General features: G+C 36.9%; 2 protein-coding genes across 2 annotated transcripts; both read left to right on the top strand.

The window, feature by feature from the left end:
- Positions 1 to 399: 399 nt before the first annotated feature.
- Positions 400 to 3,366, top strand: glrx3 (glutaredoxin 3). The gene is made up of 2 exons (XM_084726936.1): positions 400 to 883; positions 2,590 to 3,366. Exons 1-2 carry the CDS (start codon positions 449 to 451, stop codon positions 3,130 to 3,132), a joined length of 978 nt encoding a protein of 325 aa, XP_084583062.1. The 5' UTR covers positions 400 to 448; the 3' UTR covers positions 3,133 to 3,366.
- A 3,858-nt stretch (positions 3,367 to 7,224) lies between these two features.
- Positions 7,225 to 15,332, top strand: LOC146321679 (apolipoprotein M-like). The gene is made up of 7 exons (XM_084726937.1): positions 7,225 to 7,412; positions 8,163 to 8,302; positions 11,066 to 11,136; positions 12,437 to 12,571; positions 13,783 to 13,881; positions 13,977 to 14,004; positions 14,097 to 15,332. The coding sequence occupies exons 1-6, from the start codon at positions 7,299 to 7,301 to the stop codon at positions 13,988 to 13,990; spliced, it is 573 nt and encodes a 190-aa protein (XP_084583063.1). The 5' UTR covers positions 7,225 to 7,298; the 3' UTR covers positions 13,991 to 14,004; positions 14,097 to 15,332.
- Positions 15,333 to 16,295: the final 963 nt, after the last annotated feature.

Below are 16,295 nucleotides of genomic sequence, written 5' to 3'. Positions count from 1 at the left end.
GGGTAGGTTTAGGGCCAAGAACACTTGGTTGGGATTAGGGAAAACTCATGGTTTTGGTTTAAAGTATCAATCTCACGAGATCTTTTGCGAGTCTGGAGTTCCCATGATCTTCTAGATACGACCAAAGCAACCAGGCTGCATGGATGTGGATCGCGTCTAGGAGGGAACCCCAGACCCGTGAAAGATCACGCGAGAATGATCATTTTAACCCAAAGTATGATCTTTGCCCAACCCTAACCAAGTGCTCTGTGTCCCTAAACTGTCTTAGATCTTGACCACGGCATTATTACATTATAAAACACAATTACTCTATGGCTGTTGCACAATTAATAAAAATCGCGTACAAATATCGCGAGAGTTTAACAAATCTAGGATTCCAGACACAGCCACGGATGTGACGTTCTGGCGACACCGGAATCGCTGCACGGCTTACACAGGGGAAAGAAAAATGGCGAATCTCATGGAGGTGACAACCCAGCAGCAGTTTGAAGATATCTTATCCAAAGCAGGAAAATGTCTAACTGTGGTGCATTTCCAGGCGTCATGGGCTCCTCAGTGTGGCCACATGAACGATGTGATGGCCGAGCTGGCGAAGGAGCACACGCACACCACGTTTGTTAAGCTAGAGGCGGAAGCGGTGCCAGAGGTGTCGGAGAAGTATGAAATCGCGTCTGTCCCCACTTTCATTTTCTTCAAGGCGGGGGAAAAGGTAGATCGCTTGGACGGGGCCAACGCTCCGGAGCTCACCAACAGGGTACAGCGCCTGTCAGTCGCCGGGAGCCCGGGTGGAGCTGCGGAGAGCAGCACCACAGACCTGAACCAGCGGCTCAAGAAGCTGATCAATGCGGCCCCCTGTATGCTCTTCATGAAGGGGTCCTCACAGGTAGGGTGACAAAGATGTCCCGAATAACGAGCAGTTGCCTCGTTTGTCCCCAAAATAAAGCCCAATAGATAATAAGAACAAACTAAAATGACGCAACTGCAATCTAGTTGTGCTCACACAATAACAATAAAGTTTTTGAATCTTCAATCTTGAGTTGTCTGTATGCGATGGGACTCTTGTCACTGCATTACACATCATTGCATCATTGTTTTACACACCGAATGCAATGACTTGCAAATGCTTTAATTTACTTGGAAGACGAGGTATTTAGTGTTGAAACTGATCAACTTTATTATTTTTTTGTAAATGTACACTCCCTGAATTTGATGCCTGCAACAGGTTTCAAAAAACCCGGGACAGGGGCAACAATAGACCCAGAAAATCGTAGAATGCTCAAAAAACACCTTTTTTGTAACATTTCACAGGTGGATTGGTAATAGGTGACAGGATCACGATTGGCCATTAAAATGGCATCTTCCAAAGGCATAGCTGTTGACAAGCGAGGCCAAGGTTAGGTTCACCACTTTGTGTAAAACTGCATGGACAAATAGTCCAACAGTTTAAGAACAATGGTTCTCAACACATAACCACAGGAATGAAGGGATTTCAACATCTACAATCCATAATATTACTAAACAATTCAATAAACCAGGAGAAATCTCTGTACGTAAAGGGCAAGGCTGAAAACCAACATTGAATGCTCATGGCTGTTGACCTCTCAGGCAGTACTGCATTAAGAACCCACATAGTTGTATAAAGGATACTCCATTGGCTCAGGAACACTTTTGAAAACTGTTGCCTGTAAACAGTTTGTCACTGCATTTACAAATGCAAGTTAAGACTCTACCATGCAAAGAGAAAGACATATATCAACAGCATCCAGAAATGCTGCAGATTTCACCCAAGCTCATCTGAGATGGACTGACACAAAGTTGAAAAGCGTGCTGTGGTCAGACGAGTCCACATTTCAGATTGTTTTCAGAAATCATGGACAGTCGTGTCCTCTGGGCAAAAGTGATCGTTACCAGCACTAATTTCAACAGGGGTGTGTTAGTGCCCACAGCATCATGGGTAACTGTCACATCTGTGAAGGCCCCTTTAATGCTAAGAGGTGTTTACAGGTTTTGGAGTGACATGCTGCCATCCAGATGTCGCTTTCAGATGTGTCCCTGCTTATTTCAGCAAGACGCATTCTGCATGTGTTACAACAGAGTGTCTTTTTAAAAAAAGAGCTCAGGTACTAGATGGACCTGTCTGCAGTTCAGACCTGTATCCCATTATGAACCTGAAAATATGACAACAGAGACTGTGGACTGTTGAGCAACTTTAGTCATAAAGCAAGTAAGAATGACAAAGAATTTCACTTTCAAAACATCAGTAGTGTCGTCAGTTCCAAAATACTGAGTGTTGTTAAAAGAAAAAATGGTGCATCGTAGTAAACATGACCCTGTCCCAACATTTTTGTAACATGTTACAGACATCAAATTTATATTATATTGTATATTTACAAAAAACAAGTAAGGTTAACAGATTGAACATAAAATATCTCATCTTTTGTACTGTATATAGCTTGAAAAAGTTGTGCAAATTATTGCATTGTTTTTATTCACATTTTGCACAATGTCCCGACTTTTTTTTTTAATTGAGGTTGTAATATTAATAACAAAGGATGTTCGTCAATCCTTACGATATTCCTCCTCTCACAGGATCCCCGCTGTGGCTTCAGCCGGCAAATTGTGGCAATACTGAAGGAGCACAACATCCAGTTCAGCAGCTTCGACATCCTGTCTGACGAGGAGGTCCGACAGGGGCTGAAGACCTACTCCAACTGGCCCACCTACCCTCAGCTGTATGTGAATGGAGAGCTGGTGGGAGGACTGGACATAGTGAAGGAGCTGGCTGAGACTGGAGAGCTGGAGAACACCTGCCCGAAGGCTGTCACCTTGGAGCACCGCCTGAAGAAACTCATCAACCAGAGCCCGGTTATGCTGTTCATGAAGGGCAACAAGGAGGCTGCCAGATGTGGCTTCAGCAAGCAGACACTGGAGATCTTGAACAACACCGGGGTGGATTATGACACCTTTGATATTCTGCAGGATGAAGAGGTGCGTCAGGGGCTCAAGACATACTCTAACTGGCCAACCTACCCCCAGCTCTACGTGAAAGGGGAGTTGATCGGAGGTTTGGACATAATGAAGGAGCTAAAGGAGAGTGGAGACCTGGTGTCCACTCTGAAGGGGGAGGCGTAGGTCCATCTGTCGTGCCATCAGAGTGAGGGAGAGGGAACAAGAATCTTCTGCACATGCCCAGATCAGCCTTATGTCACTGATGTAAAATTTCAGGAAGTGAAAGCAACAATTTATGATGAGAGATTTAATCATCAGATTGTTAATGTTTAACCAAACCATTGGAGCATTTGGATAGATTCATGTTCTGTTTAAAGAAACTGCAGTTACATTTGAGATTTGACTTTTGGTTTTCATTCAGTAGTGTTATTTGAGAGTTTTGCTCTTAGTAGTTCTTAAAAATCTAGGGACAGATCACCCCAAAATCATACATGTCTATTTTTTTTGTCTGACCTGCAGTGCTGTTTATCCATCTAGATTGCTTTGGTGTGGTGGAGATATTAGTCTGCTGTCTCTCAAGTATAGTGGTTTATACTACAAAGAAAGTATTATCTACATGAAACTGCTGACAACAAGGTCTGGGGATTATGCTGAGTAACAGGGTCATGATTTCTGGAAAGAGACACTGGTTTTGAGTTGAGTCAAATGCATTTTTTTTTAACACTGAGCATCACAAATAAGTCCCACCTAGTTCAACTGTACTTGAGAGAGGGAAGCTATCTCTACAGCTGATATCTCCAAAATTCAGCAACTCACACCAAAACAATCTAGATGGGCAAATGGCACCACAGACAAGGAAAAATAAATATTTTTGATTTGGGGTGAATTGTCCCTTGAAGAAATGTTAAGCAATCCCTGTGCTTGGCCTAGTTTAATAGATTATTGCCTGACTCTGGGGGAATATACTGAGAACAGGTGGCTTTAGTTCAGGTTATTTGGTGGTTTAGTTCATATTATTTTGGGTTACATTTGTCCCTCAATCTCATAACCTCACATTTCAGAACTGGTTTATATTTAGGGAACCGTTACTTGCCAACTGGTGTAGCATCTGACGCTTCATGCCGTCCTTTGTAGCTCCTGTCTGCACTTCATCTTCACCTGAGAGATATACTTAACTATATGAAAGAATCACTCTGGTTTAAATACTTAGAACTAACTCTATGTGGCACTTATTGATACTTTGTTCATCAATAACATGATTAAACAATTGAAAAAACATAAGATCTTGTGTTGTTTTTGGTTATACTTCCCTTAACTTTCTTATCTCATGCTTTTTTTATCTCATAATAATGAGTTTTTAATCTCGTAATTTTCACTTTTTAATCTCATAATTGGGTTTTTATCTCATAATTTTGACTTTTTCATAATTATGACTTTTTATCTTGTAATTATGACTATCTCATAATTTTGACCTTTTTATCTCTGAATTATGACTTACCATGGGGATATTATTTGTTTCAGTTGCAGGCTTCCATACTCTCAGTGAAGTCTCAACAGAAATCAATAAAGTTCAAACTTCACAAATGTATTTCTGCATATTGTAGTTTTGTACATGTCGGGGTCGGAGGGAAAGGTTGTTCTGCTCACCTCATTTTGGTTAAATATAGGAACTAGAAGTACACACTGGATCATATGGTTTCTGTCTGTAATAAGACAAATACAATTTTAGAAGTGATTCATTTGGATAAAATGCAATCACTTGGACACGTGTGGGTTTGATTTAGGGAGCGTTTGGCATCATTTCTGGAGACGTTCATACAGATCAAATGCAGACAGGCTTGTTGTTTGAGACCACCTTGTGGAGGTTAGGTGTAGAACACACGTATAACCTCATCCCTCAGTCTGTACATTTACCTCTTCACATTAAACCACAAACGATTAGTCAGTTAATGCGTTAGCTACTCCAAACAAAATTCATCAACTGTTTTGATAATTGCTTTATCATTTAACTCAGGGTTTCCCAAAGTTTTTCATGTAAAGGAACCCAATAAAAAGACACATTAGATCAGACACCCACTTCAATTTCAGAGGACTTTGTCTTAAGTAAATTTGGTAATATAATTCTATATAATAAATGCCATAAGTTAATTAAACTTAAGTTATTATATGGCTTTGTTAAGTGCTCCATTCTGATTGGTCAATTACAGTGTTCTAAGGTCCATTATTTTTATATAACAGACCATTACTATGGACACAGTTCTGATCATAGACTGCAGGAGCAATAAAATTATTTGAAATCCATAAAATCATTTTAAAATTAACATTTTGTGTCAAATTATTGACGATCACTCGCTTTTTTTAAACATTCGCTTGCGTAATATAAACTATAAAGTAGATTTTCTATTACAGCTGATAGGAGGTGAAAACAATGCATTGTGATTACATTAGTGAACTATTTTATTGTTGCACACATAACAAAAACATCTTACACAATGTCAATTATAGCATTACTAATAATTATAATGTCATCACTTCATTTTCTTTTAACAGTGAAATAACTACTGTACATAAATGTACAGTTTTTCTAATGTGAATATTTGCAGATTTTCCTAGTTTTCTATAATATTAAACTGAATGTCTTTGGATTTTGGAATCTGTTACCTTTTAATACTGAAGTGTATCAGCAGTTCTGTTTCTCTGAACCCATTGAAGGCAAACAGCAGTGTAGGCTGACAAACAACTTCAAACAAGGTGGTTAATGATTCCCAGTAGACGCATGTTGACAGAGAGTGTGTGGGACGTCTTCGGTTGAGACAGTCTGTACTCAAACAAATTAGCATTTTGTATAGGGGTTCTGGAGGTTGCCGCTTGTTAATTTATTGGTCAATAGAAACTTTCTATAATTAACTGTTGCTTTTGAAATGGTCTAAATGAAACCACCACCTCCCACAGAATGATGATGACTCAGCACAGCTCATTGTCTGAAGGAGTGATTCATTTTACTATAAATGAGTTTATCCTGAGTTTTTACATTAAAGGACAGAGACACCTGATATTTAGCCCATTTCATCCCATGGGTTACCAGTACAAGGGTTAACTTTTAAAACAGATTAAATCAATCATGGTTCAACTTTATGTTGCTCCAAACTTTAAAACTAGCCTAAAGTTAAGAAAGATTACATTTAAATCTGTCTTTAAATCTAAGTTTAGCTTTAAACCTAGATTAAATTTAAGTCTTTTGTGCCAAAACTCCTATTTAAAATGTGATCTAACATTAACTTTAAACTTACACTTCAGGAGGTTTAATTTTTAAAATGGCCTTTTTTGAGAAAAAATATCAAGATCCTAGTAGAAAGTAAGGGACCGTTTTATGATGTGTCTCTTTAGTTGGCTAGGAAACCATGTTACGTGTTGTTAACCTTTTCAGCTAGCTAGCAAGCAATGTAATGTTTTGTGGAATTCCTGGGCAGCTAGCCAACAGTATAATGTTTTGTTAACTTTTTAGCTTAATCTGATGTTTTGTGTCTTTCTTTTAACTAGCTAGCAAACAATTTCACATTTAGTTTACTTTTTAACTAGCTAGCAAACAATGTAGTGATTTGTGAACTTCTTAGCCAGCTCACAAAAAAATCTAATGTTTTGTTTACTTTTTAGCTAGCTAGCAAATAACCTAGCCAGCTAGCCAACAGTCAAATGTTATGTTTACTTTTTAGCCAGCTAGCAAACAAGCTAATGTTTTGTTCACTTTTTAGCCAGCCAGCCAACAGTCTACTGTTTTGTTTATTTTTTTAGCTGGCTAGCAAACAATCAAATATTTTGTTTACTTTTTGGCTAGCTAGCTAGCAATCAATGTAATGTTTTGAGGACTTCTCAGCAAGCTAGCCAACTATCACATTTTGTTAACTGTTTAGCTACCTAACAAACAATGTAACACAGAGCAGCTTAAGGTAACTAATTCCCTCCCTCTTTTACACAGCACCAAAATTTATTTTAAATTTTATGTAAGAAAGCATCTTCATATTAATTAAACAATATTCAACATTAATTAAACATACTGGTTGACCTCAGTAAACCTGGATTTACTAAAGTGAGATTAGTTTGTAATTGTGTAACAACCCTGCTTAATTTTAAATCTGGATTTACCCACTTTGAACCTGGTTTTAGATTAAATGAAATGGGTTGGTGCAACCCAGTCTTAGGGTATTGCCACAACATGCTACATGTTAATAATTAACCTACACTCTTTTAAAGTGATGCAACATTAAACAAATTCCTGTCCTGAGTGTCCTGGGGATTAACAGGCAGTTGATAAAGTTCATTGTAAAGTTATTAGCTCTCAGGTTGCAGTCATGTGGAATGAAGTGGTGTCATGTTTGTTCTCTTTATATAGTTTGATCTATCAGGCCATTGTTCCCTGCTCATTTCCTGAGCAGCTGCTTATCGACACTGTTGACCATCAGCAGGTGAGAAAAGAAATGTTAAGATTTTCTGTTTAGCAAAGCGCAAAAGGTGCATCATGGCAGCTGCTATAAAAGAGTAAAAACCTTTTGATTATCTGTCACTGCCATTTATTTTGGATGATATTCCATATGTTTGCAACAAGACTTTTATAAGTGCTTCATAATTAGGTTATTAATAATTCACCTTCATGAATCATTATTAAACTGTTACAAAAAAGTTATAACACACTCTTCATTCATTGATTTGGGCTCACTATTTGGCAAAATGCAGTTTCTGCTTACTACTAACTAATCTTACTAATAAGTTACTAACATTTAAATTTGGCAAAAGGAAGCCTAATTGTAAAGTGCTAAACATGTAAAGGTGAACAATACTGCAAAAGCCTTAGTGTATGAATCCAGTAGTTTAATATGTTAATTTGACTTAGGCAATATTGTTTTAACTATTCTGACATCTTTTATTAATTAAATTATGTATAAAGTGTTGATAACCTAATTATAAACCATTTAGCAATCATCTGTAAGCGTAGTGTGGTAATGCTCTTCACTTCACAGTTAATGCAGATGCAGAATGATTAACCGAGATAAAATCCAAATGCGGCCATACAAACACACTTTCCGCCCCCTCTGTTTTTTCCATGAGTGGTCTGTGTCGCAGTTTGTGGGCTTATATCTTGAAAAATGTTCCGTTTCTGTGCCACTGACGCCACTCCACACTGTTATGCCACCGCTCTGTGTCTCTGTTTGTGTTAGTATCTGGGGAAATGGTATTTTAAAGCAGCAGTCAGTCACAGGGAGGCTGACATCCAGAGGTTCAAAGCGCTGGACAACATCTGGTTCACCATGGAGAAGACAGCCAATGACACACTGCTGCTGACTGGACACATGCGCATGTGAGGCACATACACACACTACCTTAGAGGAAGTGAAACCCAACACCTCAAAGTCTTAACAAGAAGAAATTAAAGTAAAAGGAAGTTCAAACATTTCTAAACACAGAGCATGACTGCTTGTTTCATGGTGCAGAAGTTAATGAGGTCAAAGGACCATTCCCCAAATCAGTATGAGATGCAGAAAGAATATCATGAAAAACAAAAATACTGAGCTATTTCTAACAATATTAACAAACTTTATGTATATAGCACCTTTCATACAGGGGTTGTAGCACAAGGTGCTTTACAATAAGTGAAGAGACAAGATAATAAATAAAAGCAAGTAAGTTTAACTACTAAGTGCAAAAACAGTGCGAATACACTTAAGACTCATATAAATATAACAAGTAAAAGAGGCAGCAAAAACCAAGAGTAGGCATGATAAGAGCAATAAGATAAGACAGAAACAAACAAAGACAGGCATAAGAAGAATAAAACACAGAAAAGATAAGAATAAAATAAAGGAAGAGTGACATTTAAGGGTAATATTGAATATATAAGCATTCAATTGTGCATAAAAATGTTGACAGAGCTTGCATCTCTTATAGCCATGCGTAGATATTCCATAGTTTAAAAAGGCTGAGCTGCTGATTTTCTTATTTGTGCGATTCTTATTGTTTTAAAAACAGCACAAGAGGATCTAAGAGGCTGTGAAGGCTTATAAAACAACAAAGAACTGCTAATGTATGCCAGTCCCAAACCATTAGGAGCCTTGTAAACAATAAGTAGAACTTTAAAGTCAGTCCTAAAAGATATTGGGAGCCAGTCCAGGTTAGCTGGAACAGAGGTTATATACTTGTTCTAGTTGCTTGTGATTTAATTGTAGTTTATTAGTGCATTGTTTTGGAGGATGGGTGAAAAGAGCATTACAGTTGAAATAAATGCATTTTTTGGCATTGTTGGGACAGGGATATTTCTTACATGAAAGAAAGCTGCTTTGGTCACTTGTATGTGGGATTTAAAATATAATTTCTCTATAGAATTGAGGTTTTGACTTTATGGTCATGGTCATAACTGATCTGATATGCACCTTTTTTTTTGCCTTTTTTTAGAGATAGCTTTATTTAATTGTAGTAAAAGTAAAAGTACCAAAACCTCTATGTAAAAAATACTCTGTACAAGTAATAGTCTTGCATTTAAAATCCTGCTGAACTAAAAGTTCATAAGTATTTTCAGTTAAATTTTTAAGTAGCAAAAGTAAAGGTACTTGTTCTACAGAAAATGGCCTTTTTAAGCTCCATAACACATAAACATTATTGGATAGTGTGTATGTGTGTTACCATCATTTTACTGGTGTAGCTGGTCGAGGTGAAGCTAGTTCTCACCACTTTACACCTGTACATAGTCCATATACCAACAGCTTTTATCAAAGAAGGCAAAATTAGGGCTTCTCTGTCGAACCATCATGAGTATGCCAGGCAAACTAAGTTTTTAGCAATCTAGGAAACAATGTTATGTGTTGTTAACTTTTAGCTTTCTTGCAAATACTGTGATGTTTTTTAAACTCATTAGCCAGGTAGACAACAGTTTTGTTAACTTTTTGGCTCACTAGCAAGCAATCTAATGTTTTGTTTACTTTTTAACTAGCTAGGAAATAATGTAATGTTTCATGACCTCCTTAGCCAGCTAGCCAACAGTTTGGTATTTTGTTCTAAGCTAATTAGCAAACAATCTAATATTTTATTTACTTTTTAACTACCCAGCAAATATTCTAATGTTTTGTTTACTTTTTTAGCTTGTTAGCAAACAATCCAACATTTTGTTTACTTTTTAACTAGCTAGCAAACATTCTGTTTTGTCTACTTTTTAGCTTGTTAGCAAACAATCTAACATTGTGTTTACTTTTACTGTATATAGCTGTCCATATGGTCTCACAAATTAGGGGTTGGCTCCCTCCTGAGGGTCTCAAAATAAGATTAAAGGGTCATGGTATCATTAATAAGGTGGGAGAGAGGAAACATAATCATTCCTTTCTTGTGACATAAATAATGCTACCTCTTAGGACCATGAACAACCCATAATGCACAACTTGTAAAGCCCCCCTGAGGCGAATTGTGATTTCTGATATTGGTTATATAAATAAAACTTGACCAAACTTAAATGAAACCATCTGAGACATTAGAAGGAAAAAAATCTCCTTGATGGAACAATTCACAGACATCTGAAATGTGATAAGGGGCCCCACGTAGGCAATGCTTTTGTTGTGAGGAGTCACAACCCAAAAATGAATTACTGTTTAAATCTTCAACAATGCATTGTATTTTAGTATTGTATTTTAAGTTATAGAAACAGACAGTCGTCTTGCTAACAGTCTTGTTTGCTAATTGCTACAGAGGCATGAGTATTCAATTGAGACTATTTCAGTTACTAGTTAAAAAACATTTAAGCATGAGTAAAGTACATAGTTATTTTCCACCACAGACAACATCAAAGCCAATATTAGCTCTGTCCAAATCAAAGTTTCAATTATATAACATTTCATACACATGTATGAAACTGCAGCATATTTAAAACAAGATGACTGTGTCATCATGAGCACCAGCAGAAGCAAAAAAAACCCAGGATCATAAATAGACACTAGAATTAGGGAAGTGGCATTTAGAAAGTATAGAAGGTGTCAATGTATGTCTCAAAAATGAAAGTCAGATGTATCTAATTATCATGTCAGCATTTAAAGAAAAATGCTTCATGCTAAATGTGTTTTTAAAATCTATTTTTTTTTAGAGAAGATAACTGCGTGAAACAGACCTGGACCTATCATATACGTCCTGACAGGGATGATTTGGAGCTGGAAGGTAACTACAGTAACATCTGCATTCACAGATGCTCAAAACACCCACACATATGCACACAGAACAGATCAATAGGCATGGGTTTTTGAGTGCCAACTTTTTGCAGGTGGAAATTTTGTGCTAGTGTTAAAATAAAAGGCAACATCAAAACATTTCAAGGATTCAGTAATTTTCCCATACTGTGTTCTTAGTAAGGTGGGAAAAACCAGTAGTATTTCTGTTAGACCATCTGTACCAGTGAAACACTGTTATTACTTTTGGGTTAGTTTCAGCTTTACAAACCTAGGCCCCTGAATAAACTTAATTCCTGAGTTTATTTACCTTAACATTATTGTTAAGGTGAACTACAAAAGAATCTACAGTACAAAAAAGAAATCCCTGTATACTGATACTACTTGCTAAAGATTGTTTTCAAAATGTACAGATTTATTGTTATGCTAACATGCTTCAAAAAGGAATTTCAACAGGTGGATACCAACTGGGCAAAGAGGGAAGTACCTCAACGACAAAAATAATGACTGGGTGAACCAACAAAGATCAGTTTAATCTGAGATTAGCTGTAATTGGAGTTGAGCAAAACTCTGAGCTCTGTTCCATAATTAAAAACTAATCTCACTTTAGTGATATTAAACCTAAATTAAATAGAGTTTAATCAACACAGAGATGCTTGCTTACCAAAACTTAAAATGAAAAAAATAATGAATAATAAATCTGAGTGTTGGCAGGACCTAAAAAGTATTAAAGAGGGGAGGGAAACCATTAACTTCTAGCTGTTCACTATTCCTTAACAAAACATTAGGCTACATTGTTTGCTAGTCTGCTAAAAAGTTAAAAACAACGACAACAAAATGTCAGATTATTTGCTAGTTATCTAAAAATCAATCAAATGTTGCAATATTTGTTAGCTAGTTAAAAAGTAAAAGCAAAAAAACTTATATTATTTGCTAGCAGGCAAAAGGTTAGGTAGCTTAGTTAGCCAATTCTTTGTGCCAAGCCAAATGAAAATGCTTCTGACTGTAGCCTTAATTCTCTGCTAGAAAGCAAATAAGCACATTTCTCAAAATGTGAAAAATGTCAGCTGATGCTGCGTGTTTGTGGTGCATGCTGTTTATTACCTGTTAACTTACAGTAAGCCTGGAGCTGTTTGCTTTACCCAGTTTCCAGCCTTGACCAAGCAGAAAAAGACTAGAGGACACTTCTGTTAATGATTAGCCTTGTAACCGTTTGGGGCCAGTGTGTTGACATCGCCCTGTTTCACTTATGACTGTTGCTGCCTCTCTTGTGTCTTTGTGTTTTGATCCAGGAAAGACAGAGCGGAGGAACCTGCTCTGGAGCGGCAAGTGGGCCAACTGTTCTGAGTGCATCATTTTCCAAGAAATTGAACCACCTCTAAGCCCAACGGACAGTTCTGACTCCCTCAACAGATTCATGCTGTATGGTAAGCCATCAGTTCACCACAAAATCAAACTAATTCCAGCCCTCTCCCAAACTATTACCCTTTGCAGCTAAAGCTAAATATTCATAAATTATATGCAAACAGCTGGTCTCGCATAATCTGTGTTTTGTACTGTCCAGCAAAAGCAAAAGAGCAGTAAAAAGAAGTACAACAATCACCAATGGCAGTGGCTGTTTGTTTTGTCAGATAAATTTCGCGCTCACTAAATGTTGTGTTGGTCAGACTCTTGCTAGCATATCCAGCTGCTATTGAGAAGAGGAGACCACTGGCAATGGATACCTCGTGAAAATCATTCAGTTTTCTTTGTTTGCCTGGTACAAAAGGTGGACTAAATGACAAAAACAACCACAAAAACAAAAAAAAACATTGATATTGGTTTTTCAGCTATCGGCCAAATCGTTATTTTAAACATTGATATCGGTATCGACCCAGAATTTCACAAATCAGGGCATTCCCAATTTGTAATGACTTAATTTCATGTGTGTTTAGGTTGATTAAGAACGTTCCAGTGCCACAGACCTAAAAAAAAAATGCAGCTATATGACAATTATATCCCAGTGCGTTGGGGATTGAAAGTCTCGACAAATATCTGGAAAACACCTAAATGTCAACATTCACAACCGAATAGTCACTGCATTTAAAGTAATAATATTACACTTATTTTTAGCACTTAAATAAATGTTTATCATATTCTGCCCCACTCATTGTTACCTAACTCAATATAAAACTGTACATCATGTACAATACATCTGAATTTGTTTCTGATTTGTGTGTATGTAATCAATGTGTTGTTGTTAAGGTTGTTGTTACCCTCTGAGACATTGGCAAGCCAGTCTTTTCTGAAGAGCCCCAGAAGGCTTATTCCTTCTTAAAGAACCTGGCCTTACAGGGTTACAAAAATCAAGCGTTCAGCCTGTTACCTTTAACCTACTGAGCTACTGGTGACTGCAAAAAAATCAAGGAAATTATAAAGGAGAAACTGTTTTTTGGTTTTATTTGGCCAGTAAGCATTTAGATAATAACAGACACGAGGGTGAGTGGGTACTCAGCTTTCATTTCAGTGTAAACAATTTCTTTAAATACTAGCTCCTCCCAGAGACTGATTTAAACAAACATGCCATGTGAATGATGTAAATGTTTGACAAGCAATCAAACTGACTACCACGTCACTTTTTTTTGTCATTTTCCTTTAGCTCGCCGGACTGATGTTGACTCTGAGGTGGTGACATCGTTTCTGAAAAACGCAGCTTGTAACAACATGTCGGCAAGCGTCACACTACCTCAAAAGAAAGGTTTGTTTGTTTAAATAATTTATCTTTTATTAAAAGTAGAATATGATGTTTCTGAATCACACAATTCATTTTGACAAGTATATCTACATTTACAGAGTTTTGCACCTAATCATTAACACTGAGGTAAGCACAAATTTAATTATTTTTTATACTCAACTTGGTTTGTTCTTGCCGATTGAAGTTACAGGCTTTTGGTTCTTCACCATTTCTTACAGGATACTGCTGGAGAGATGGATATCCTGCATAATAATCCGATTATTTCACGCTGTCCCTCTGCAACAGTGAAAAAAATAAAGCGGTTTTCACTTCAGGAAATGTGTTCTTCTATCTGCGGTGGAAGTTAACTAATTACAATTACCCAAATTACTGTAATTAAGTAGTTTTGGGGTACTTTCGAGCATATTTTCAAGTCTGTACTTTTTACTTAAGTATGCATTACACAATGTGTAAACTTAGTTACTTTCAAAATCATAATTCAGCACAGAGTACAATTTGAATGAATATCTAAACCTTTCATCTGCATTTTTGGAGCCAATAAGGCTATTTTTATACCTTGTCCCACGTCCCACATATTGAGACCACTTGGGGCATGACTGTTCTGTAAACAAATTGAAGTAAACATGGGAGCTGCTGTTTTTCTGGATAAAAAATCCCAATAATTCACATTACTCAGCCAAATTCAGTGAGTTTTTTTTTTTCATACTGAAGGGCTTATGATCTATGTGAAGTAAATTAGAAAAAACAAAACTTTTTTTCTATTCTATGTAGATCATAAATCTTTTAAATTTGGTTAAGAAATGTTTTTACATTTCCAGAACAACAGCAGCTCCTGTGTTTACGTGTATTTGTTTAAAGGTTATATTAGGTACGTCACACGACACAAGTGAAATGATGGACATCACAGCAAACACATAACATAACATATTATTTACAGATTTTGATAATGTTTTGGTTTCAGACGGGACATGTTCCCCAGTCTTTTCGGTGAAAGTCTTCTGTTTGTTTGAGCCATCCATCCACCCCACCTGCTCCAAGTCTGGACTTTCTCCATCTTTTCAAACATAAATAAACAACAGAATAATAACATAAAAAGCCTCCACACTGATCATCTGGTGTAATCCAAGCCTCTTAAAGCTCCAACATGTCAAGTTGACAAAATTTTTATTTACACCATCTTTTTAGCCTTAATCTTCACTATAGATCTTTAGTTCAGAGCCACGTTCACAGGCACATGCACACCATTTGAACAGGCTATGTGTAGTGTGACGGTGTGCAAACAGCATGTCGGGACTTAAAGAGACCCGGATAACACCAGGTGAGCAGTATGGAGGCTTTTTACGTTTTCAAAACTGCTCACCATTCACTTCCATTGTTCGGGAGATTCTGCAATGCTGTTTTCCTATGAAACTTCTGTTTTGCGGACTAACAAAATAAACTCAACCTTCAATCGGTGTGACTGAATTTTCATTTTTGGGTGAACTGTCCCTTTAACTTTAGTCTTTGTTGTTGTAAATACACTATTATTAACCACTTGAAAAGCCAGGTGCATTGCTTTCAGCTGTGAACTGGTACCATCAGCATCTGTATTAGTTGCAGAGGTCCGGTGTAAATGAGTAATATTTTAGTAATGTAACAGTACTTGTGCTTGAGTAGATTACTCTTTCCACCACTGTCTTGTATCCATAGACTGAGTGCCAACACTTTTCAGTCATCAAACTACATTACATGAAAATCCTGCTCTGTGGTGTCAAAAACATAACGCTATGTTGAAAGTGAAGCCAGACATGTTTCGATTGTTTGCTCATCCACCCATTATACCTGTCACTTTCAGTCCAAACAGGCCTGACAGCTTGAGCTGAGACTAGAAAAACACCTTTGTGGGGGAGGATCCACCCACAACCACCCAGCAAAACTCCAGGGAATTCCCATCATGCCACTGAACAGAAATACCTGCTCACAAAATCTGAATGAAGGCAGCACAGTTCTTTACTGGTTAACAGTTTTTTTTAAGTGTGAAGGTTCTGCCAAGAAAAATATAAATTCATTAAGACTTTATTAAAATAATATAAATAATTAGTTTCATATACTCATTCTTGACAAACCTGTATTTTGAGAGGTTTTTGATTTTTACTCCCCAATTATGCTGGGTAAATATATTTAAAAAAAATCTAACTCTTGACTATTAAACTTTGTAACATGCACACCTCCAACTGATTTTTTTTAAATTAAACGTAGACATTAACTCCAACTGGTGGAAAATCTGAGTTAAAGTCATACGGAGTTGACAAAATAGTACATTTTTTCATTTCACAGCTGTGTCATAGCGAGTAGCCATTTTATTTTTGAAAGTTGCTAACAGTTCTCTTAATGCTAATCAAAATACACATTTTTATTCCATAATTGTTATCTAGCTT

The sequence above is a fragment of the Lutjanus erythropterus genome, chromosome 9 (assembly GCF_056507025.1).
Source record: "Lutjanus erythropterus isolate fLutEry1 chromosome 9, fLutEry1.hap2, whole genome shotgun sequence".
NCBI classification, from domain to species: Eukaryota; Metazoa; Chordata; class Actinopteri; order Lutjaniformes; family Lutjanidae; genus Lutjanus; species Lutjanus erythropterus.
This window is presented reverse-complemented; position numbering and strand designations above follow the sequence as displayed.